The 23,926-nt window shown below is 50.4% G+C and overlaps 1 protein-coding gene across 1 annotated transcript in view; it reads left to right on the top strand.

The window, feature by feature from the left end:
• Rasgrf1 (Ras protein specific guanine nucleotide releasing factor 1) overlaps positions 1-23,926 on the top strand; it is a 143,468-nt gene that overhangs the window by 3,434 nt on the left and 116,108 nt on the right. Inside the window, exon 2 of the mRNA XM_004660441.3 lies at positions 18,396-18,502. Within this exon, the coding sequence (XP_004660498.1) occupies positions 18,396-18,502 (107 nt within the window). The remainder of the gene's footprint in view (positions 1-18,395; positions 18,503-23,926) is intronic.

Raw genomic sequence — 23,926 nt, 5'->3', positions numbered from 1 at the left:
AGGGTGTGTTTTGGGTGCCATGTGAATTTGGTATTTCATGTCCTAACTGGGTGTTGGGCACTTGGCCTGAGAAGTTGATCATAGGTGCTAAGGCACTGGCGGAGATATACACAAATAAGAGAATGTGGGGTGCCCCAGGAGGGTCCTTAATGCTAGGCGCACAGTGTACTCTGAGAGCTCAAGCTGTCCTCATGCCATCTCACCTAGCAGCACCCAGTTGGTCTGACTGCATCTGATGCACCCTAATATCCAGGGAGCTCTGGCCTTGGCACCCAGAGTGAGAAAAGAATACCATGTCCCCATCCTCTTGAAAGTTACACATCCCCTCCCTGGCCTGCGTCCTGCTTGCTCAGCCCTGACCTGCTCTTCCCAGAGGACTAGCACCCACACCACAAGGCCCACCATATATTGTAGACTCACAGCCTGGGTTGGGTCCCCCTGTAGAATGGCCCTTGATGTCCCATACCCTGCCTTGGAATGGAATCACCCACACTGACTTTGCCAAGCTCCCTGAGAGAAAGCTTCTAGCCCCAGCATCTAGGTAGGAAACCCTCCCAAACCATCCCCAGCACACCCTACACCCACCCCCCAACCCAGAAGTGGTCACAGTGTGCACAGCAAGCTCCTCCTCATTCACTTGGGAGAGAAGGAACCCAGGCAAATCCCCACAGCTGCTACCTCAGAGCCTGGAAGCCTGTCGATTCCCGTTCCCTGCCAGGTCATCCATTGCCTTTTCCTGAGCTCTAGACAAAGTCCTCACTTACAGGATGGGCTGGCCTGGCAGTTCTGGCTTCCCCAGCAGCCTGTTCTACAGAAGAAGGGACAGTCTCCTCATGGCCACCCAGCACCACAGCAGCAGAAAGGAGACTCGCCCTCTGCTTTCCCCCTGCAACCTCACCATCCTCCCCAGCCAGAGCACATGCAACGCCTTGGCTGATCAGGAAAATGCAAGCCTGCGTGTGAGAGAATGAGGCTGCTCTGAAAACAGCAGACTTCTCACACACAAGGAACCCAGGATGCCGGTAAACCAGGGGAGCCAGTAGCTCAGACTGCATGGGTGGCACCAGCAGAAGCCAGTAAGGCTAGCCCATGGTTCCAGCACATGGAGGTGTGGAATTCACTGTAGCGGGGTGGGGGGTGCTCTTTTCCACACCCTGTCCCTAGCAGAAATGAGGTTGAAGAGGGTCAGCGAGGCAAAGAAGGGTCGATCCACTCCTTACCACATGCTGGGTGACAATGGGGTGAGGGTCAGGGACTGGTTGCACACCCATGAACCTAATCTGAAAATCACAGTCATGATTTGTGCAACGAAGGGTTTGGCTCTCCATGCTGGGTCAAAGCCACGTCCCATAGGTGCCAAGACAACCTTCTACTCTCAAAGGGCTCACAGAGCTTCACCCCACGCAGTCCCTGATACGGGGTGGCAGTGCCCCCTCCCTCCCAAAAACCCATAGTTGATTCCCCCTACCTAGTCTCCTTATTGATTTAAAGTTCCACCTTTCCTATCCCACTGTGTCCTATTCCAGTTAAGCCTTTCTTTATTATATTTATTATCACTCTTAGCCTCTTTTTTCAATGACACATAATATTTGCACATATTTCTGGAGTACTCTGCTATGTTTATTTATTTATTTGGGAGCGAAAGAGGCAGAGAGAGCGAATGGGCCGTCAGCTGCAGCAAATGACCTCCTGACGCATGCACCCCCCCCCCTCTTGTGCATCTGGCTTACATGGGCCTTGGAGAATCGAACCTGAGGCTCCTCAGGCAAGCTCCATAGCCGTTAAGCTATCTCTGCAGCCCTGGCACTGTGTTTTGATTCGTGTGTACACTGAGTGCTGATGGACGCAGGGCAACTGCTCCAGCCATCACCTTAACTTTGATTCTTACCCAGAGTATGTTCAGATTCCTCTCTCCTCCCCTACTACTGCCTGGATGCGATCCAGCCTGCTGACCCGCAAGCCTGGTCCCACGCACCCCTTCTCCTTTGTGGCTTCCTTCCCCGGCCGCAACTTCCCACCCACTGGAGGTGATGCCCAAACCCGAGGTCCACGCTGTGCCCAGGCCAACGGGCGATGCGTGGGAAAATGATGAGTCACTTCAAGAGGTCAAGTGGGAGATGCTGGGGACAGAAAGGGACTTTCACCTCCCCGGGGATGCCCATTACAGCGACCCCTGCCCCCAGCAGGCGAATGAAAGCGAGCGTGTGTGCACGTGGAGGGCGATAGACCCATGGAGAGAGGCCATAGTCGCCGGCTTGGCAGGTGGCCGCCCTGTTGCCTGGCGCCCAGGGGATGAGGTGGTATGGCCACCAGGTGCGCGGCAGGGGGAAAGTAGGCTGCCAGAAGACAGTGCCAGCTGGGCAGAACCCCATGTGGTCCCCTGGGGTCTGCCTGCATTAGACTCTTTCACAGCCTGGTGTGCCTTGTCAGCCTTCCGGTTCTCTTCTCCAGAGCAGCCAGAGGTGGGAGGGTGAACCCCGCCGCTCCTCCCCACTCCCCACACCCCACTCCCCCCTCAGCTTCCAGTTTCCCCGCGCTGCCAGACAAAACACTGCGGCTCCCACTTCATAGCCAAGGGCAAGAAGCCTGGAGGACTCTCCAATGCTGCCTGACCAGAGCGGGCTTGAAACTTCCCTCCCCCTCATCCCTGTGGACAGACCATTTAGTTCTCCTTATCTACAGTTTTCCTGCTCAGATCTGAGGAGCCCTGGAGGCCACACCCCCACATCAACCAGAGAAGCCCCATTTTACTGTGTTATATATTAATTAGGCCTCCACATAAAGACTCATGTTTATTAATGCTTTAAAAGTCTGACCTTCACTACAAGCTCTTACTAAATGCCCTTCAAGCTCAGCTCTGGCATGCTATGAATACAGATTAAAATATCTATATTTTTTACTCTTTTTTAACCGTTTTTATTCGTTTATTTTTGTTTTTTTCGAGTTAGGGTCTCATTCTAGCCGAGACTGACCTGAAATTCACTACGTAGTCTCAGGCTGGCTTCGAACTCACAGTGGTCCTCCTACCACTGCCTTCTGAGTGCTAGGATTAAAGGTGTGCGCCACCACACCCAGCTCCTTTGCTTTTCTTTTTCTGTTTTTTTTTTTAATTTTTTTAAATTTTTTATTGTTATTTATTTATTTGAGAGCAACAGACAGAGAGAGAGAGAGAGAGAACGGGCATATCAGGGCCTCCAGCCATTGCAGATGAACTCCAGATGCATGTGCCACCTTGTGCATCTGGCTTACTTGGGTCCTGGAGAATTTAGCCTCGAACCCAGGTCCTTGGGCTTCACAGGCAAGCGCTTAACCACTAAGCCATCTCTCCAGCCCCTGTTATTTTTTTTATTAGCCCACAGCCTTGTGCTAGACAAGCACTCTGCCACTAAGTTACATCCCAGCCCTTTTCAATATTTTAAGACTGGGTCTTACTAAGTAGCCCAGGCAGCCTCCTGCCTCAGCCTGTAAGGTAGCTGGGATTACCAGCTAGGTGCTACCTTGCCCAACTTAAAATGTGTATAATTTTGTAGTATGCTACTTTAAAACATTAGACCAGAAACCCTGACTAAGCAGTAAGTACCACTTATCAAGCATCAGAGTACATTTTCTATGTGGCATTCCCCATAACTCTGCCAGTAGCTCTGTGAAGATGTTACTGTTAAACCACTTTCAAGATGAAAATAACGGAGGCTCAAAGACTTTTAGGTAACTTATTCAAGGTTATTAAGCAAGTATATGGAGAAGCTCTTCCTGGGTCTGTCTCAAATCCAAGCTCTCCAGCTACAAACAAGCCTAAAATCTCTGGTTGGAGACGTCTCACCATTTTCCGCCTGCCAGTATGGCAAGAGATAGAAGGAGTTAAGAGCAAGTGAAAATAGGTCTCAGCCACTTTGACTTTTATGAAGGTGGCTTTTGTTGCTGCTGAGGTGGGAACCCTGCGATCCCAAATGCCACGGTGAAGTGAAAACACAAGGCCGACGTCCACACCCCACAGTCGGGTGTCGCTGGGATCCGTGGGATCCTGGAGCTCGTGCTGAATACACACAGCCAAGAACAGAACTCAGCCCCCTGATATTTATGCAGACGCGATGGTGACGCAAGGACTTGACGAGGGCCCAGAACGCTGCCAACGCCCGAATGCTTCTGTGAGGGCGACTGTCGTGCGGAGCAGCTGGGAAGCCCACACGCCCCCACTCCCTGTCCCCATCAGAGAGGAGCTCTCAGCCCCTCAAATGCGCGGCCTTGATTCCCAGCCCCCTGGCCTCCTTCACCGAGAAGCCCTTCAGGCTCCCAGGAGAGGTCCTGTTAGGGATTTCAAGCTATGGGTCTCTAAGACCTGGCTGTCATCTGTCATCCTGTCATTCTGTCACATCCTATCTTAGGATGGGCTTCTGGTTCTCTGTGACTCCGTTTCTCCAACTCTGTGTTAAAGTGACCCCCGTATAGGCTAATGCCATGGGACTGCCCAGAGGGTTATCATCAGCACGTTTGGCAGTTACAGCTTCAGCTGTTGCCTATGTGACAGCAGAGTTCTCCCTCGGCGAGGCAGTGGCCTGGGTCTTCCAGTCTCTGGCTTGAAGCAAGTCAACGCAGCCTTGACCCTGGTTATGAAGGTCAGACGGAAATCCTAGCTCAACAAACCTGTGAGCTTCTGGAAGTGCGAGTGAACATACCCGCCCCCGCCACCTGCCCCCCACGAGAAAAGCAAGCTGGTCGCTGCAGGGCACCCCTTATCCCTAGCACCACATCATCACCGGCTCCCCTCCATCTGCTTCCTCTGCTCAGTCCACTGTGTGCCTTGCTTCCCGAACCCCTCATCGACACTCACACGGTGGCCTCTTTGCCGGGGAGTGGCCTGGACATGCTGAGTTATGCTGTGTAACAGCCAGCCCCAGGCTTCCATGAACACATCTAAGGCGTGTTTCTTGCTTGGTTTTGTGTCCACGCAGGCTGGCAGAAGGTGCCGCTCAGGGATCCATGCTGAGGGAATGCTCCATCATGCTGACCTCCATGGGCACCTCAACTGAGGCCAGGGCACGTGGCAGACATGACCTTAGCTTTTACAGCTTCCACCCACCCAGGAGGGCTTTACCAGCACAGGGACATAAATGCTGTCAGAGCAGGTGGAGAGGAGCAGACGTACCCTGTGCCTGGAAGCAGAGGGCCAGAGATCCTAATGGCACACCTGCCTCTGCCATCTCTTGGCACACACTGGCCTCTCGTTGCACTCTTTCCTCAGCAGCCAGAGCCATCTTTCTGAAGTGAAGATCTGACCAAGGCACACATGTAAACACACACACACACACACACACACACACACTGAGGAGAAAGCCCTGGGATGGACCTAATGAGGAGGCAAAGTGCATGTGGCCAACAGATCTCACACACTTCTAAGGACAGCTGCTGCCCTTCTGTCATTAAGCTCAGCGACTCTCGCTTGGAGCAAAAGCCACAGAAGCATTAGGCCACTGGGCTTCCCCTCAGAATTACCAAGGAAGGAGATCTTAAAGGCTGAGCGTTCTGCAGCATCTGCTTAACGAGGATTGGCCGGCACCTCTTTGAGGCCAAGCCATCCTTGGAAGGATGGGGCGAAGCTGCCTGGAAGAGATTGCCATCCAGTGAGGGGGCAGGCGGCACTACCACAGCCGGCACAGGGAGATCGGAGGCAGTGGGGACTCTTGGGAGTGTAGCAAGGGGACTTCCCCAGGCTGGGGGCTAGGAAGGCGCTACAATGACAGGGACAGGCTAGGCAGGGCAGGCAGACCAATGGGGTGTCAAAGGCCTGTGTGCCGCACTATGCAGCTTGGGCCCCACCCAAGCACAGTGTGGGGACAGAGGGGTACAGATGGGGGCTGCTGCACCTTCAGGGTGAGAGGGAACAGAAGAAAACGTAATGGGAGTCTGGAGGCCAGTGAAGCAGAGGTTCTTGAAGTGAACAGTGGCAAAGGCCTGAGTTGGGGACACTTTCCTCCCCACCTACCATGTGGCGTTGCTGGAGCCTGTGCCTTAGAACAATCAGAGCTCAGGTGTCCCCAAGTCTGCATCCCTTGTCCTCAGAGGCTGCGCACAGTCTGAGTGGGGGGCAGTAGTGGGAATGGTAAGGTCTCACCCCCTGAAAGCTCCAAGTGCTGCCTCTGTGTCTCCTCAGCTAACCTCCGCTCACAGGAGGACGTCAGCGTCGCAGGTGACCCTCACGGCGAACCTTTAGCTGTTGTGGCCCTGCGAAGGAGAGACAATCTGCACTGGGCAGAGGAAGCTCAGGTTAATGGGATTCACTTAACAAATGCCTGTGGAGTCTGTGCTGTGCCAGGTTCTGAGCTCTCACTGCCACATGCCAGGGTCAGAATTTGAACCTCCTGCTCTAAGTTGATAGGGTCAGCGGACATCCAAGCTGATTGATTAAGTTAGACAGTTTATGCTTCAAAGACTAATACTGGGGCTGAGGAGATGACTCAGGAGTTAAAGGTGCTTTCTGCACAAGCCAGCCGAATGGTATTCAGATCTCCAGCACCCACATAAAGGTTGACACAAAGGGCCTCGTATGTCTATAATCCCAGCATGCATACAGCAAGGGGAGGTGAAGACAGGAGAATCATACACATACCCTTAAGAAAAGACTAGATTTTACTAACCCCCTGGGCTTGGGAAACTTTTTTTCCCCTGGAAAAAAAATGGGATAATTGTTTTCCAGAAGATACCTCCTAGTTGATCCCTGATTTTCTTCAAACTGGGAAATCCAACTCAGGTCTTAAAATAAAGGTTTGTCAAAACTACTTTTAGAAGAGTGAATGAAATGCATTTTTAGCAACCTTAGCTAACATTCCAAAAATCCTGTAGAAATGCAGAGAAACTTCTCAGACATTTCTGACTCAGTAAAATATAGTTGAGTTGTTTAAATGTTTCTTGGGCTCTTAATGCAAACCCAAGACATTAGTGAACTGGTTGGGAAGAACCTGGTCATAGGCCATGTTCTCAGCATGCCCAGTGTCCTCTTGTCCTGAGCCATCTGCTGCCCTCCTGCACCCCATTCCTCCTTACGGGCTGTACTGGTTGCTAACCCGGGTCCCTTTTCCTCTGGCCAGATCTCCAAGCAGAGGACCTGGGAAAGGAGAAGAGGGTAGTTTAGGAAAGCCATCCTGTGTGGGCACGGGAAAGGTAATTGCATGTAAGAGCTTTCTGGTAGCCTCGGAAAAAGAAAACAGAAAAAGGCCTGGCTATGCGACACTCAGCTGCCTCATGAGTGAGACGAGAAAAAATACTAGGGCCTTGCATAGCTGAGATGATCAGGGATATGAAGCTAGCCTTGAGTCTCTCCACCATTCCTGCTGGCTCTGTGAAAACCACACACAGGGGAACTGCCTGATGGACTCAGAGAATAAAGTCAGGGCGACCAGACAAGACACAGTGCATCTTGAGCCTAGAAATGAATGGTCAGCCAGAAAGCCACAACGAGCTACTACCTTTGTTTATTCTAACCTGTGACTTAATATATTCCCCTGGCTCAGTCGTCAAGAGATGTAAAAAAAGAATTAGATGTTCCTTCCTACCTCTAACCCCAGTTCCCCTCCCTAGAGGTGGCAATTGTTACTAGTTTCCTAGAGGTTCTCTCAAAGCACATGTGTACAGAGTTGTTACACAAATTGCAAGATGCTATAAACGCTATTCTGCACTGTCTCTCTCACTGAATAGTGGAGATGATTCTCTATGAGAATATAATGGTCCCCATTCTTTTTTTAATTTTTTTTCCATTTTATTTTATTTGCAATCAGAGAGAGACAAAGAGAAGAGAGAGAAAGAATGGGTGCACCAGGGCCTGTAGCAACTGCTAATGAACTCCAGTAGTATGTGCCACTTTGTGCAACTGGCTTTACATGGGTACTGGGGACTCGAACTCAGGCCATTAGGGTTTGCAGGCAAGTGCCTTAACTGCTGAGCCATCTCTCCAGCCTCCCCCCCCCATTCTTTTTTTGATGTGTGTGTTTAGTATGTGTGGTATGCATGTGTGTTTGTGTGCGTGCACATGTGGTGTATTCACTTGTGTGTGCAGATGTGCAAACCCTGTGTGCACATGTTCAGTGGTCAGAGGAGGACACAGGAGTCCTCCTTCCTCTGTCGCTCTTCCACCTTGCTTCCATAAGGTAGGGTCTCTTCCTGAACCCGGAGATCATCATTTTTTGTTGTCTGGTTGACCAGCAAGCCCTAGCAATTCTGCTTTCTCTTCCTCTCTCACTGCTAGGGTTACACAAGTGCATGGCCATGCCAGACTCTACTTTTTTTTCTTAACTTGAGAGAGAGAATGAACCAGAGAAAGAGAGAGAAACAGACAGACAGATAAAATGGGTGTGCCAGGGCCTCTAGCCACTGCAAACGAACTCCAGATACATGTGCCACCTTGTGCATATGGCTTATATGGGTCTTGGGGAATCAAACCTGGGTCCTTTGGCTTTGTGGGCAAGCACTTTAACTGCTAAGTCATCCCAATAGCCCAACTGATTCTCTTATATGAGTTTGGGGACCAAACTATTCATTCACGAGTGTGTGTGTGTGTGTGTGTGTGTGTGTGTGTGTATAAATATATATACTCTGACTTTTTAGACAATCTCCTCTTAAGAGATATTTGGATAATTTAAACCCTCTGGTATTATAAGCAGAGCTGCAATTAACAACAAATACCTGCGGCTTGGGTCACTTCTAACCTAGTTTTTAAAAAAAACATTTTATTTTTATTTATTTATTTAACAGAGAAATGGGGAGAGAGAGAATAAAAAATGGGCATGCCAGGGCCTCCAACCATTGCAAACAAACTCCAGACATGTTCACCCCCTTGTGCATCTGGCTAACATAGGTCCTGGGGAATCAAACCTGGGTCCTTTGGCTTTGCAGGCAAGTGCCTTAACCGCTAAGCCATCCCTCTAGCCCCTAACCTGGTTTTGATAGAGGCTGAAGAGCAAACACATTCAGACAGAAATTTGTGCCTTATTCAAAAGCTATCTAGAGAAGTGGTTGGTAGGAAGGTGAGGGGCGCGCTGGCTGTGAGATCCTGACACAGGACCAGCCAAGTGTGACAGCCACCAAGACCCATTCCGCCTGTGGTCCTGGAGCCATACGCCATATGTTCAGCAGACAGAAGCTTGGCTAGCTGTCGTGGCAGCCCCAGGCTTTGGGTCATGCCTAACCTACTTCAATGCTGATGCTGAGCATGGAGCAGGGGTTGGGGGATCAGCCGCAGGGCTTTGGGGCTCTGGTGTTAATGTGCCTCTTCTGCTCTCCTCCCACACCAACTGGGCCACACTAGGAAGGTGGATGAGCAGTATGCAGGAGGTCAGCCTTGGCTGCGGGTCTCGGGCCTGGGCTGGGTTACAGGCCAGAGGGAGCCACCTCTCAGTCTCCATAGGAGACCCGAGTTCTAGATAGGTGTTTGAGACAGGCACTCAGTTTGGGGACAAAGCAGGGGTTCTGCCACAGTAAACAAGACCCTGAAGACTCAGACTTGAGAACTCAAGGACAAAGACTGGACAGAAAGAAACCCTGTAGGCGTTAGGAAGAGGGCCACGAGGTGGGTTTCTGACCCTGGGTAAAGAAGCCACATCAGCCGGGCGTGGTGGCGCACACCTTTAATCCCAGCACTCGGGAGGCAGAGGTAGGAGGATCGCCGTGGGTTCGAGGCCACCCTGAGGCTACATAGTGAATTCCAGGTCAGAGTGATCCCAGTGGTTTAGAAAACATTGTGCTGAGCCAGGACTTCCACAGCCTCGCTTGCTTGAACCGCCTGTGAGGTGGATGCTGTGGACGAGGGCTCAGCCCACAGAAGTGCAGAGTCATGTTGAAGACACCACAGTCTGATCTCCAAACCTCAGCCCCTGCCACACTTGCCAAGGCCACATCGGACTCCCCAGAAGGCTGCACTGACAGGATGTTGATAGATATCTCCAAAGCTTAAAACAAATCTGACCACGACGGTCCACACCTATAATCCCAGCACTCTGGAAGCTGGGGCCAGTGAGACACGGTTTCACGAAAACAGCAGGTTTCCACAGTGGAGTAACTTCCAGAAATGGCTCCTTGGCTGCACGACTACCCAGTAACTCCCTGCTCTCCCTGAAAAGTCAGTCTCTTTCATGACAAGCCTGTCCCCTCACCGGGCCCTACAGCTCCACTGCTCATGCCTGAGGGGCGAATCCAATGCCATCCTCCCTGAGGCCTTTTGCTACTGACAATTAGTTAATGAGCTGGTCTAATGCAGTTGGTCACCTTGTTTAGCAAACAGGGAGCTATTCCATGCCCAGGCCAAGAAACATTACCCGGCTGCTGGGCTGTTTCTTAGTCAGCAATGATTTCTCTGAAATGAACGAAAGTTCATTTAGCTTAGGCAAAAGGGAAGCCTCCTGGAATCGTGATGACAGTTTCAATTAGTGTGTGTGTGTGTGTGTGTGTGTGTGTGTGTGTGTGTGTGTTGGGTTTATTTTTATTTGTTATTATTGCTTTTCAAGGTAGGGTCTCCCCCTAGCCCAAGCTAATCTGGAATTCACTACGTAGTCTCAGGCTGGCCTTGAACTCACAGCGCTCCTCCTACTTCTGCCACCTGACTGCTGGGATTAAAGGCGTGCGCCACCACACCCGACAGCTATATTTAATGGAATGCCAGCAGAAAACCTGTGTCCCCGAGACCTGCACCTGAAACCTCCTCTGCCCAGCCCTTGCCCCAGCCCTTGAGCGGCATCAGCCCGTCCGCAGGTTCTGAGAGTCTCTGCTTCCTTCTTCATCTCTGCCCCTGCGCCTGGAGGTCAACACGCACAACTCACTACTCTGATTTCCCTACAGCACTGTTCTAGACCCTATGTTCCCTTGCTACTGGTGGTCTCTGAGGGACCGAGGAGCAGGGGGAGAAGTGACTTTGTGCCTTCAGGGATTCCGGGCACTAGGTGACATCAGAACTAGCCAGGGAGTCTTCAGAACAGCACTGCCCAGGGCAGGCTATATGGTGACACACTCCTACAACCCAAGCACTCTGGAGACTGAGGTAGGAGGGTTGTCATGAGTTCAAGGCCAGTCTGAGCTACAGAATTCCAAGTCCACCTGGGCCAGAGTGAGGCTCTGCCTCAAGAAAGAATAACAATTCTCACACCCTCCCCCTGCCCCAACCCCACTACACTCTCATGAATCCTGGAAGGGGCGCCATTGTCACTTTACGTTCCCAGATGTCCCTGAGAGTCAACCTGAGTGGAGACTCTGTGAGGCAGGAACAAAGATAATTAAAGGGCTGGAGAGATGACTCAGCAATTAAGGCATTTGCCTGTGAAGCCTAAGGACCCGGGTTCAATTCCCCAGTACCCACATAAGCCAGATGTACAAGGTGGCGCATGTGTCTGGAATTCATTTGCAATGGCTACCCCACCCCTCATAAATAAATAAAATAGATTTAAAGTGATCATTAGAAAGCCATTACCATGCAAGTTGAGGTAGTTTGATGGAGAAGGGTGTGGTCATGGGAGCCACCAGGGCCCTGAGAGCCATCTGAGCCACGGGGAAGATAGAAGCGAAGAGCTGGTCAGGAGCGATGCCCACACCTTTCTGAAAGCGCTCACGGCGCTCCGTGCACGTTGTCACTGACGGTCACTAGGTGATCGGCTCCTACTGGGGCTGAGTCTATAGGTAGACGTAATGATGAGAAACCATTAAGACAGAACGGGTGAAAGCTTTGCTTTCGCTATTAACCCCACTGTGTCTCCTCTAGCAGGGCACATGTCAGCACCCTGCTTATTGGCCAGTGAGGAACCCAGAACCCTGGCAGAGAACCGGGCTGCCTCACTCCTTGGTCCCCAGCAGTCCAGCCAGCCCTGGCCCCAGCTGCTGGACCTGTCACCTTTCCGTGTGTCTATAAGGTGACCAACCGTACCACGTCACTTAAGACCAAATTGATTTTAGCTCTAAACATGCCACAACCCCAGGAAATGCATACGTCCTGGGAACCCCTTTCCTGCCCACAGTGGTGCCAAGGGCTGCATTCTATGGCAATACTTTGGGGATCGCCCATCATCTGAGAGACACAGGAGGTCAGGGGAAAGATGAGCAAGTGGAGCACCCAGCCAATCCCCAGCTTCTAAAGGCTCAAGTCCTCCTTACCTGACTTCGACGGCGGAAGTTTTGTTTTGTTCTGTGCTGGAACGGCTAATGTTTAACATGTATAGTGTGCGAGTGAGTGAGTGAGTGAATATAGGTGTGTGTTCATTCATATGTGTGTGTGGGCAAACATGCAGAGGGAAGAGCTGAATGTTGGGTATCTTCCTCAGTTGACCTCACCGTTGGTATTTTTTGATACAGGGTCTCTCTCTCACTGTGCCTAGAGCTCACAATTCAGCTGGCCTAGCTAGCCAGCAAACCCCAGGGGTCCTTTTGTCTCTGCCTCCTCAGTATTGGTATTACAGGTATGCACCACCATGCCCAGCTTAAAAAAAAAAAAAACAACTTGATTTTATTTGAGAGGGAGAGAGAGAATGGGCACATCAGGGCCTCCAGCCACTGCAAACGAACTCCAGACACCCCTTATGCATCTGGCTTACATGGTTCCTGGGAATTTAACCAAGGTCCTTTGGCTTTGCAGGCAAACGCCTTAACCGCTAAGCCAACTTCCAGCCCCCATGCCCAGCTTTTATATGGATACTGGAGATCCAAATTCAGGTCCTCATGCTTGCAGAGCAAGTATTTTACCCACTGAGACATTGTCTCATCCCAGGAGTTTCTTTCAGTACTGGCACCAGGGACTTTGGAAACAGAAGCCTATCCTGGAGTAGGAGGGGAAATGGATCCAGCCTACCCTGGCTCTGGGTGTCACTGCCATGTGGAGGGAAGTGAGGAGGAGGGGAGGCCTGGGCAGCGAGAAGGAGTGGCAGGGAGAAGTTCAGGGACCAAGACACAGAGGGAAAAGTCCAAACAGCAAAAAGAAGATGGGGGGGAAGCTGGAGTATGGCTTGCGGTTAGGGTGCTTGCCAACAAAGCCAAGGGACCCAAGTTTGATTCTCCAGTACCCACCCAAAGCTGGTCACATATAGGATGTATTTGACTTTGGTAGAGAAAAGGATGGGGCTAGAAATATGCCCAGAATCCCTCCCCCCCGAAAGGCTACAGGAAGGATTTAGAAAGACGTAGGACATGTGCACATACCTCCTCTGTGTTCTCCAGGCAGATGAAAGGCTGGGGGGAGTATCTGTGTATGTGTGTGTATATGTGTTTCTGTGGGTATCTGTGTGTGTGTATATATGTGTTTGTGTGTCGCATTATCTATGTGTGTCTACATCTTCATCCCAGAGCTTTGAAAAACTCCTCAGAGCCCAGCTCATCATTTCACAGATGAGGAAGCCAAGGATGATAAGAAGGGACAGGCTCGCTTGCCCCAAGGTCCACTGCAGAACTGACACCAGGCCAGCCTCCACTTCAAAGAATCCCATTTCCCCCGGTTACCTCAGGACCTCTCGCCGGGTCACTAAGGAGAGCCACAGTGCTCCATGGAGGACCCTGGCCTGACAGCCGAGCTGCCATGGACTCCAGTCCTTGAGGTGCCCATGTTCACCTTTCGGCCGCCACCTCCTCCGTAAAGTGGGGCTCACATTGCCTGCCTCCCACAGGAACATCCAGCCAGCACCTGCATGCTCCTGGTCACCCTGGAGCCCCAGGACATCCCAGTGGCCTTCCTCTTCCAGTCGCTTGCGGTTTACTAGGGTTTTCTGCATGAGTCCTGGGAAGCCGACATTGTCATCTGGGCTGTTCGATTCTCCAGCCTTCCCTCTCAGCATTGTTGGGAGCCTGTGGCCTCTCCTGGGTCCCTGCCCATGTGGCCTTTGTTCTGTCCTAATGGGCTTTCTCCCTCTGCATTGATATTGAGCTCTGGTTGTCTCTCCGTTCCTCCCTTCCTCCCTCACTCTCTGTTTTCCTTTCAGTCTTCCTCGAGTCCCACATGTCCCACCCAGAGCAGCTTCCCTCACAGGGCTGCCCAACATCGGGATGCGCAGTAATTCAGGACTTCTGGGTACCGATGGCCTTCCCCTTGCCGAGTACTTTCTACTCATTAGTCTAGTATATGGTCATATAAACCCAATGTCGGGGTGGGGGCTGAGACACTGATCACGCCGCTAAGGATTCCTGGGGCCACCCAGACACCACTGGCCAAGAGCTGCCCTGGGTTTTGGCTCCAGGTATGCCTTTGCTGGCTGACTTTGCACAAGCCACTGTGTCGCTTCCATTCCTCCTCCACCTACCCTACTAAGCAGGGTGCACTTTACTCCTAGGATAGTACATTTCACGTGAGGTAAGGTGTGTTAAAGTGGGAACCTGGTACACAGGAGTGATCCAGCCTCCCCACTCCCAAAGCACCCTTGAGGCTCCCTATCCACTAAGGATTTCAGGGCCTTTGTCTCAGACCTTAAAGATGCTCTCGACATGACAAGAACTCACCTTGGTACCTGGAACCTGCTTGCTTTGAACAGGAAAGTTTCCAGGTCACGGTCACGCCCACCCCTGCTGCCTAGACGGGTCTTACATCCAACCTCTTTATTGGTTATCCAGGGCCTGGGCGCCGCTAGCTGCACATACTATGCCACAGCAGAGGCGGGACACGAGCTGCCAGCCTACGGCCTCCCTAGAGTTTCAAGTAAAGCCACGGAGAAGTCAGCTGAGCAGAACACATGGAGGCACTGACAGACGCCCAGCTGTCAGGGTGACCGGGGATAAGGAAAGAAGCCCTTGGCAGAGGCTGGGGTGATGGCTCAGCCATCGGTAAAGTGCTTCCCACACAGGCATGAAAGCCCAAGTATGGATCCCCAGCAAGCATGTAAAAACGTCAGGGGAGAGCTGGAGTGATGGCTCGGTGGTTAAGGCCCATGCCTGAAAAGTCTAACAAGGGCTGGAGAGATGCCCTAGCAGTTAAGGTTCGACTCTCCAGGTCCCAGATAAGCCAGACACACAGTGACGTAAGCATGCAAAGTCGCCCGTGTGCACAAGGAGGCACACACATCTGGGGTTCAAGTACAGTGGCTACAACCCCGGGTGCACCAATTCCCTCTCTCCTCTCACTCGCTCTCTCAGAAAAAAGCTTAATTCCCCAGTAAGCCAGAATCACAAAGTGGCACATGTAGCTAGAGGCTCTGTCTGTCTCTCTTCTATCTCTCTCTGTTGCAAATAAATAAAAATACTTTTTAAAGCCAGGCATGGTGGCGCACGCCTTTAATCCCAGCACTCAGGAGGCAGAGGTAGGAGGGTTGCCATGAGTTCGAGGCCACCCTGAGATTACATAGTGAATTCCAAGTCAGCCTGAACTAGAGTGAAACCCTACCTCAAAAAAACAAAACAGAAACAACTTTTAAAAAATCAGGTGTAGGGCTGGAGAGATGGCTTACTGGTTAAGTGCTTGCCTGTGAAGCCTAAGGACCCTGGTTTGAGGCTCGATTCCCCAGAACCCATGTTAGCCAGATGCACAAGGGGGTGCATGCATCTGGAGTTCATTTGCAGTGGCTGGAAGCCCTGGTGCACCCATTCTCTCTCTCTCCATCTATCTATGTGCCTCTTTCTCCCTCCCTCTCTCTCTCTCTCTCTCACACACTCTCAAATAAATAAATAAACATGAACAAATAATTTCTTTAATTAGGTGTAGTGGAACCTGTAGTTCCACTGGGGAGATGGACACAGGGAATTCCTGGGGTTCACTGGCTAGCTAGTCTAGCTGAATTGGTGAGCTCCAGGTTCAGCAAAAGACCCTGCCTCAGAGAATAAGGTGAAAAGTGACTAAGGAAAAGCCCTGAAGCAACTTCTGGCTCCCACAAACATGTGTGTCATACATATGCACATGCATCTGCACAAATACGTGCGCCCACGCACATACAAACATGCAGAAGAAGGAGGGCCAGGTTGTCAACATCTTCGGCAGCCCACAGCCAGCTTGCTTGCGGCTGCCAGGAGCCCCTGGAACTGCTGGCCCAAGCAGAGAGCTGAGGTCATCACCCGTCAGGAGCCTCTGAGGCCTGGGCCAGGTCTGGGGGCCTCATCCTAACTGGACTCTTATTGGTTAGATTATCCACTGAGGTGAGGTAACTAGGCTCTTACTCAGGGTGGCAGGGACCCCATGCTTGTCCACTAAGTGTCCCTACTTGATAAGAAGGTATGTCACCTAGGTGTTAGGGGGTCTCAGCCCAGCCTGTCGCTCCATGCAGCTCCAAGGTACCAAGCCAGGGGCCTCCACTGGCCCAGCCCCGCTCCAGAGAAGCCCAGTGAGGAAAGATACCGTGCTTACTCTGAGTTACGATGGGACCATCCAGCTTGGCGGCATCTCCTGATGACTTCAAGGAGATCCCAAAACTGTTGTGCCCACAACTAGCTCAGAGGGTCATGCATTGGAGTGAGGATCCCAAGTCCTGCATCCTACGTGCTCCTTCGGGCTGCGTCATCTCCGCGTCCCCCCGGAGGCAAAGCCAGGCCCTGGGAGGCTCCTTGGCTTCCCACGCTTGGCCTTAAGCAAGTGTGGTGACTTCTCGGAGCCCTGGGCTCGTCCGCTGGAAAAGAGATCATACCCGCTGCGCTCACTGGACACGGGACAAAACAAGAGCTTGCAAGATGCACATTTGTAGCTTCGGCACCTCTCCAGAGATGAGGAAGGAGCTGCGGGGGCCACTTGAAGCTCTGCTGTGACTGGCTTCCTTTCCTCCAGGGCCAGCGGCCACCAGAGCCTTCCATGTTCAGTTATTTGAGGCTGTAGCTGACATTTCAGCCTACAGCCCCAGTTATCTGTTTCCTAGGAAACAAGAGGAGACTTTCTCTGCAACAAGTCTCCAAGTCTCTCTCTCTCTCTCTCTCTCTCTCTCTCTCTCACACACACACACACACACACACACACACACACATACATACACACACTATATAGGCTGTCACCTAGAATGACAATTAACAAAACTATAGTAAATGCCAGAAACTAAATTGAGTTTACACGCTACACTCTGTGCTGCTGCTTTCTGACTCCTGGGCGCCGTGGGACACACAGACACACGCGCACCACATCCGCACACCCTCCAGAGGGCCCTTTTCTGCATCCTGCCCTGCCTCTCTTCTGCCAGAGGGCATCCAGAGGTGGGGTGGGCCCTCACTTGCCTGTCCACCTTCCCTCTAACTGATTCCTCTCCAGCCGCCCTCCCCATCCTGTCCTTGGAGCTCCACAGTATGCATGCTCATCCTCTACCCATTCCTGCGCCCTTAAAAACCTGTCCATGCCGGGCATGGTGGCGCACGCCTTTAATCCCAGCACTTGAGAGGCAGAAGTAGGAGGATTGCCATGAGTTCGAGGCCACCCTGAGACTCCAGAGTGAATTCCAGGTCAGCCTGGGCTAGAGTGAGACCCTACCTCAAAAAACTCAAAAAAAAATAAAAAAAATTTAAAAAACCCTGTCCATTAAGCCCAGTCTATGGCAGAAACTGGAGAGCTGTCCTCGGCGCTTTTCTCCACCTGCTCCCTGTGCCCTGTACCCCGGGGCCCTGCCTGTGGGAATCCCTGTATGTCCTTCTCACTCCCCAACTGTTGGTGGATTCCAGGTGCCCACACTGTCCCCCACGTTCTGTCAGCCAGTTGGGACAGAGCCTGGACTCAAGACTGAACCTCTGGAGAGCCCTCCCTGATCTCTCTGGGCTAAGTTGCTGGGTGGCTTTTTGCTCGTACCCCACAGCCTGGCCTCTTACCTCCTGCTCAGGGCGGGTCGTGCCGCATTAATCACCGTGCACACTCGCGTGGTGCTTCCTAGGTGCCAGGCGTTGGTCGCAGAGCTTTCCTGGGTATTTAACTCACGTGGCACTACTGCAGATGCGTGCCTGTTGTCTGGTTTCTCTGCTTCCCCACAACCTCAAGGGGGCTGGCCCCACAGTTGACTCAGTTCTAAGTCAGTCACCTGCACCCAGTTCAGAAGCGGCTTCCGGTGGGGGCTCTGTTGTTGATTCACCATTGTCTCCCCAGCATCTAGGAGAGCACTTGGCAGGTTGTCGTGGAGTAATTAAAGGCACTCCGCATTGGATAGGTACCTAGTCCCCAAGGGGGATGTTCCACCAGTGGGTTTCCCTGCTGGTCCTCCAGCATGGCTGCCGGTTTCAAACTGACTTGTTAAACTAACTTGCTGGCAATAGGACTTTGTGGGGTTTGTTCCTTATTCCATCTGCGCATAGGTTTTGTTACATCACACAAAAGCCTTTTTAACAGAGCGTTTGAAACTATTAAGCAGAATAGCACTGGGATGATCACAAAGCACGCATCGGGGCCTGGCTGCTGCAGCATGAGGCTCTTGACGAGGCGCTCAGATCGACAGCAGGAAGCACCTGGAGTTCTGTGTACATGCTGGTAACTGGAGCTGTCTTCTCCTTCTTTGGAACAGCATTACTTCACGGTGAACTTCACCCATGAGAACCAGAAAGCGTTGGAGCTGAGGACCGAGGATGCAAAGGACTGTGATGAATGGGTGGCAGCTATCGCACACGCCAGGTATGTCTCGCCTAACTGTCCAGGCAAAGGAGACCAAGTCAGCTACATCAGTCTTCTGCAAGCCCAAATCCCAGGAGAAGGGATGGAAAGGGAGGAGGAGAGGCGAGGGGAGGAGAGGAGAGGAGTTTGGATGTTATAAAAGCAGCTCTCTCGGCAGGATCCAGCCTTAGGCCGTAGGCCTCTGAGATACGCCTCCCTGGCTGCCCCCAGAGAATGAGATTATTAAAGCCTTGTGCTCTGCCTCAATCACAGGAGTCCCGGTTCCAGAGTTAAGGAAACCAGGTGTGACTGATCTGATCAGAGAGTTGTGTGGCTATCCAAGCATAAGACCTCTAGGGTTCTAACCCATCCGTCACCCCATATGCTTTCTGAACCTTAATTTTTCGTGTAGTCTCCTCGCTGAATGCTGACCTCAGAAGCCCAGGACCGGCTCCTGCTCTCTCATTCAGCAGTACATGTCCCTCTCTGGAGGGAGACTAGTTGATCAGAAAACCAATATTATGACCATAGCAGGGACCTTGCCCCTGAGATCATGCCACCTCCACTTCAGTTCTCAAGGAGCATCCAGCCTAAACTACAGAGAGCAGACTCTGTAGGCCAGTCAAAACAGGCACAATGTATGGTGCTCAGAAGCTAGACATGGATGAGATACAAGTACTCCCTCCCTCAGAGATATAACAGTTTTTCCAGGAAGACATTAGACAGATGCCCAAATAGCTCAAGGCTATGTCAAGTTCATCAAGGCTATGTTGAGTTCAAAGCACTTGAGTGAGAAATATTATTTCCATCTGCAGGGAAATGAGGACTTGCAGGGAAGGAAGACATAGGGTGACATTGGGCCTGAGTAGAGGAATAGAGAGATGTAATGGGCTTAAACTGGAACATCTCAACAACAATACCTCCCCCCCCATAAAAGTCCTATAATTTAAAGCACTGACACATGAAAGACAATTAATACTAAGAAGAATAGAGACAATGTTTGGATGTCACAAAGAGGTTAGACAGCCAACTGACATCAGATCGTAATTGATCTTGAGTCTCCTGCAGAGATGTGTGACCTTTCTCTTGTGGACAGCAGAGAGCCGTCGAAGGTCTTCCACCAGGGGAGTCAGATGATCAGGGCTGTGGCTTAGAGTAGGAATTGCTGAGGTCATTGAGAAGCGAACTAAGTGACTAAAAACCCAAATTCGGGGAGAATAAGTGGACCTAAGGCTCTCCAGTATCAAAGCAGAATGCTAAAGTTCAGAATATTTAATTTTAAGGCAAATAAAGGTATTTACATGGATTGGGCGGGTGGCTTAACAGTTAAAGGTGCTTACTTACAAAGCCTGATGGCCTGGATTTGATTTCCCCAGTACCCACGTAAAGCCAAGTGCACAAGGTGGTACATGCATCTGGAGTTTGTTTGCAGTGGCTAGAGACCCTGGTATGTTCATTTCTTCTTTCATTCTCTTTCTCCCTCTCTCTCTCCTTGCAAATAAGTAAAAATATATTAGCCAGGCAAGGTTACACATGCCTTTAATCCCAGCACTAGGGTGGCAGAGGTAGAAGGATTGCTATAAGTCTGAGGCCAGCCTGGGACTACGAGAGTGAGTTCCTTGTCAGCCTGGGCTATAGTGAGACCCTATCTCAAAAAAATAAATAGATAATATTTACATGAAGAGGCTTTATAACTATTGAAGCATTAGAGTTTTAATTCATTATTCATTGATTTAGACAAGTAAAATAAATAAAATGTTCCTTCGGTATAAAATGCCATGAAAAATGCAATACCAACACCTATAAGGTAGATAGATAGAATGATAAAAACTGTTGATACCAAGTGTTGGGAAGGCGGGTCATAACTGTGCCACAACTCAGACAGTGCTGGAGGGGTGCAAAGTGTACCATCAGGCCGCTGCGTACCATACCCTCCTCTTGCCCAGCAGTTCCACATCTTGGCAGTACTTATGCAGGAGGAAGGAGAAATAGCCACAAAGATTCACATAGAACTGACCTGACTGGCTTTATGCACAGCCATCCCAATGCTAGAAAGAACCAAGGTACCACTCAACATGCTAATATAGAACCAGACCTCGGGATCCATGCAATGGCGTGTCGCCGAGCAACAAAAATGAATCAGCGACAGTATGTACAGCAACATGGATGGATTTCAAAATCAATCTGCTGAGTGAAGTCAGCAAAAAAGAAAAAAAAGAAATACATGCTGTGTGATTCCAGGCGTATGAAATTTTAGATGAGGCAAAATAGCCAGGGTGGCAGAAATCAGAACAGCGTTTGCCTCTGGTGGGAATCGAATGGGATCAGGGGCACAAGAGGCCTTCCTGGGTGGTAGACATCCTTTATCTTGATTAAGGTTGATGCATTTATCAACATTAATTATTAACTGTAGTTAAGATCTGTGTTTTTCACAATGTGTATATTGAACATAAAATTTTAAAACTAGGTTACAGCAAGAATGTTCTTTTCTTTCTTGCTTTTTTATGTATTTATTAGAGATAGAGAGAGAGAGAATGGGCATACCAGGGCCTCTAGCCACTGCAAACGAACTCCAGATGTATGTGCCACCATGTGCATCTGGCTTACTTGGGACCTGCAGAATTGAATCTGGGTCCTTATGCTTCTCAGGCAAGTGCCTTAACTGCTAAGCCATCTCTCCAGCCCTACAGAGAATGTTTTAATTTTCCCCTGCTGCATGATGCATCACTACAGACTTAGCAGCTTTGAGCATCCTTTTACATGTTCACAGTTCTTTGGGTCAGAAGTCCAGGCCTGAGTCAGCTGAGGTCTCTTCCTAGGGCTTTCTGAGACTGAAATCAGGGAGTTTGGCCAAACAACTAGAGGTGGTGGGAGCTGCATAGATGGCTCAGCAGTGAAGGCACTTGCCTGCAAAAACCTAACTACTAGAGCCCAATTCCCCAGGACCCACGTAAAGCCAGATGCACAAAGGGCACGTGCATCTGGAGTTCATTTGCAATGGCTGGAGGCCCTGGAATGCCCATTCTCTGCCTCTCTCTCTCTCTTTCTCTCTGTCTCTCTCTCTCTCTCTCTCTCTCTCAGTATGTGTGTGTGTGTGTGTGTGTGTGTGTGTGTGTGTGTGTGTGTGTCTGTCTGTCTGTCTGTCTGTGTATGTCTGCTTGCAAATAAACAAGTAATTTTTAAAAAACAGAGGGGAACACTATACACTCAGCTTTATTTAACCTCACCCGTGTGTGTGTGTGTGTGTGTGTGTGCGTGTGTGTGCATGTGTTTGTAGCAGCTGACTCTCTGCCACAGCCATATTGAGTATCAAGTATTTTTACATATTCCCAATTTAGTTTTTATTTACATATACTTAATAGACACATTCTGTGAACCAAAGTAAGCACTGTGCTGTATTAATGCCATATAGATACCATTCAGTGTTCTCTCGCACTTTATCAGTCCTGTTCTGGTGTGGTTGGATGTCTCTGTGACGAGTGTGCCTGGCAGTTTATAAACTGGAGCATTTTGTAAAATGGAGCAGCTGGTGTGCTTCCGAGTCTACGTTTCAGTGAGGAGGACAGGTGCCAGGCCGGAGCTACAACCAGAGGGTGGGGAGGGGTCAAAATGCGTTGTCACCCCCTAAAGCTGACTTCACCTCCAGCTTTGACACTGACTAACTATTGTTTGGGAAAGTTGCTTCCCTTCTCTGACCCTCGGTTTCTTATTTTTTATTGGAAATACTTTTTTTATTAAGTTGAAACCTCTCAATTGCTTTATTATATCAGACAGACAGCCTTTCATGATAGGAGCTGACTCCTGCCTGGGACAGTCTGTGAGTTCATAAAGACAGAGCGTGGACCAGCAGGAGCTCGGTCAGTCTTCCCTGGATGGAGGGAGGAAAGGGGAAAAGGAAGGAAGTGGGGAAGGGAGGGATGTAGGGAAGGATGGAGGGGAAGTATGTTAGCTTATCACTGCTGTTATTAAGTACCCGAGATAAACTACTTAAGGAAAGAAATATTTATTTTGGCTCATAGTTTTGGAAGTTTCCAACCATGATTGGCTCCGTTGCTTTAAGCTGTGGCAAGACAGAAACACCCTATGGCAAGGATGTGGCAGAAGAAAACTGCTCCTCTCCTGGCAGCCAGGAGGCAGAGAGGAAGGGAGAGGCAAGAGCTGGATAAAATATTCCTTCAAGCCGGGTGTGGTGGCGCACGCCTTTAATCCCAGCACTGGGGAGGCAGAGGTAGGAGGACTGCTGTGAGTTCAAGGCCACCCTGAGACCCTACCTCAAAAAACAAAAAAAAAAAAAAAGATATTCCTTCAAATACACTCCCCCAGCGACCCACTTTCTGTCCTCAGGCTCAGTCTTCAGCAGTGTTACCACCTCCCAATAATCCAGTCAATTATGAATGCATCAACAGACAATCCATGGATTAGGTTAGTGACCTCATGAGCTAATCAATTCGCCAAAGCCCATCAACCAAGTCTTTTAACAAATGAGCCCATGAAGAACATTCCAGATCCAAATCATAATATTCTTCCCTTGCCCCCCACCCCCAAATTCATGGTCATCTCGCACTGTAAAATGGAACCTGAATCTATCTCCACAAGTCCTGATGGTCTTAACAGTTCCACCAGTTTTTCAGAAATCTAAGTCCAGAGTCTCCTCTGAGACCCAAGGCAATGATTAGCTATGAGCAAGCACCTATAAAATAATAAATAAAGTTAACTGCTTCTAACATACAGTGATGGTGTAAGGTTCCACGTTCCAACTTCACACAGGAGGAACGAAACAGAAAACGGAGGGATGAGACCAAAGCAAGATCGAAACTCAGAAGGGCAAACATTACATCATGTAGCTCATGTTGTCTGTGTATCGGGTTGTGTTGTGAACACGTTCAGTACCTGGGGCAGGGTGGGCGCTCCAGTGGGCTTGGGAAGCCCCACCCTGAGGCCTGGCTGGCTGCGCCCCACATGACCTCTCTGTCGGGAAGGCTCTGCTCACTTCCTGTAACTTTCCTCAGCACATCTTCCACATTCTTAACATCTCTAACATGATGAAATGTCTTCATTGAGTTCCAGCTTCAACAGTCATAACTACATGTCACCCTCTTGATGATTACCCACAGGGACTCAGACCCTACCACACACTGCCTGGCATCATGGGCCTTCCTTTGGAAGCAAAGTAGATGCCTCTGTACCCTCACAACTCTTAGACTCTACATGCCCTCAAAACCAGTGTTGGACAATACCAAGGCCCGCCACCAGCTCAAGAAGGTAGCCAGACCCACTTGGACAATGGCTGTGATGACCACTGAGTAACTGGCTGGCTGAAGGTGGGGAAAGACTTCTCTAGGCTGCCCTGTGTCTGGGATGTGCTCCTGTAATGGGTGGAGTCTGCCATGTCCTGAGACACTGTTGTCTTTCTTTAAAGATATTTATTTATTTATTTATTTATTT

Source organism: Jaculus jaculus, chromosome 10, assembly GCF_020740685.1.
Source record: "Jaculus jaculus isolate mJacJac1 chromosome 10, mJacJac1.mat.Y.cur, whole genome shotgun sequence".
NCBI lineage: Eukaryota > Metazoa > Chordata > Mammalia > Rodentia > Dipodidae > Jaculus > Jaculus jaculus.
The sequence above is the reverse complement of the archived record's forward strand: the minus strand, read 5'-3'. Positions and strand labels throughout refer to the sequence as shown.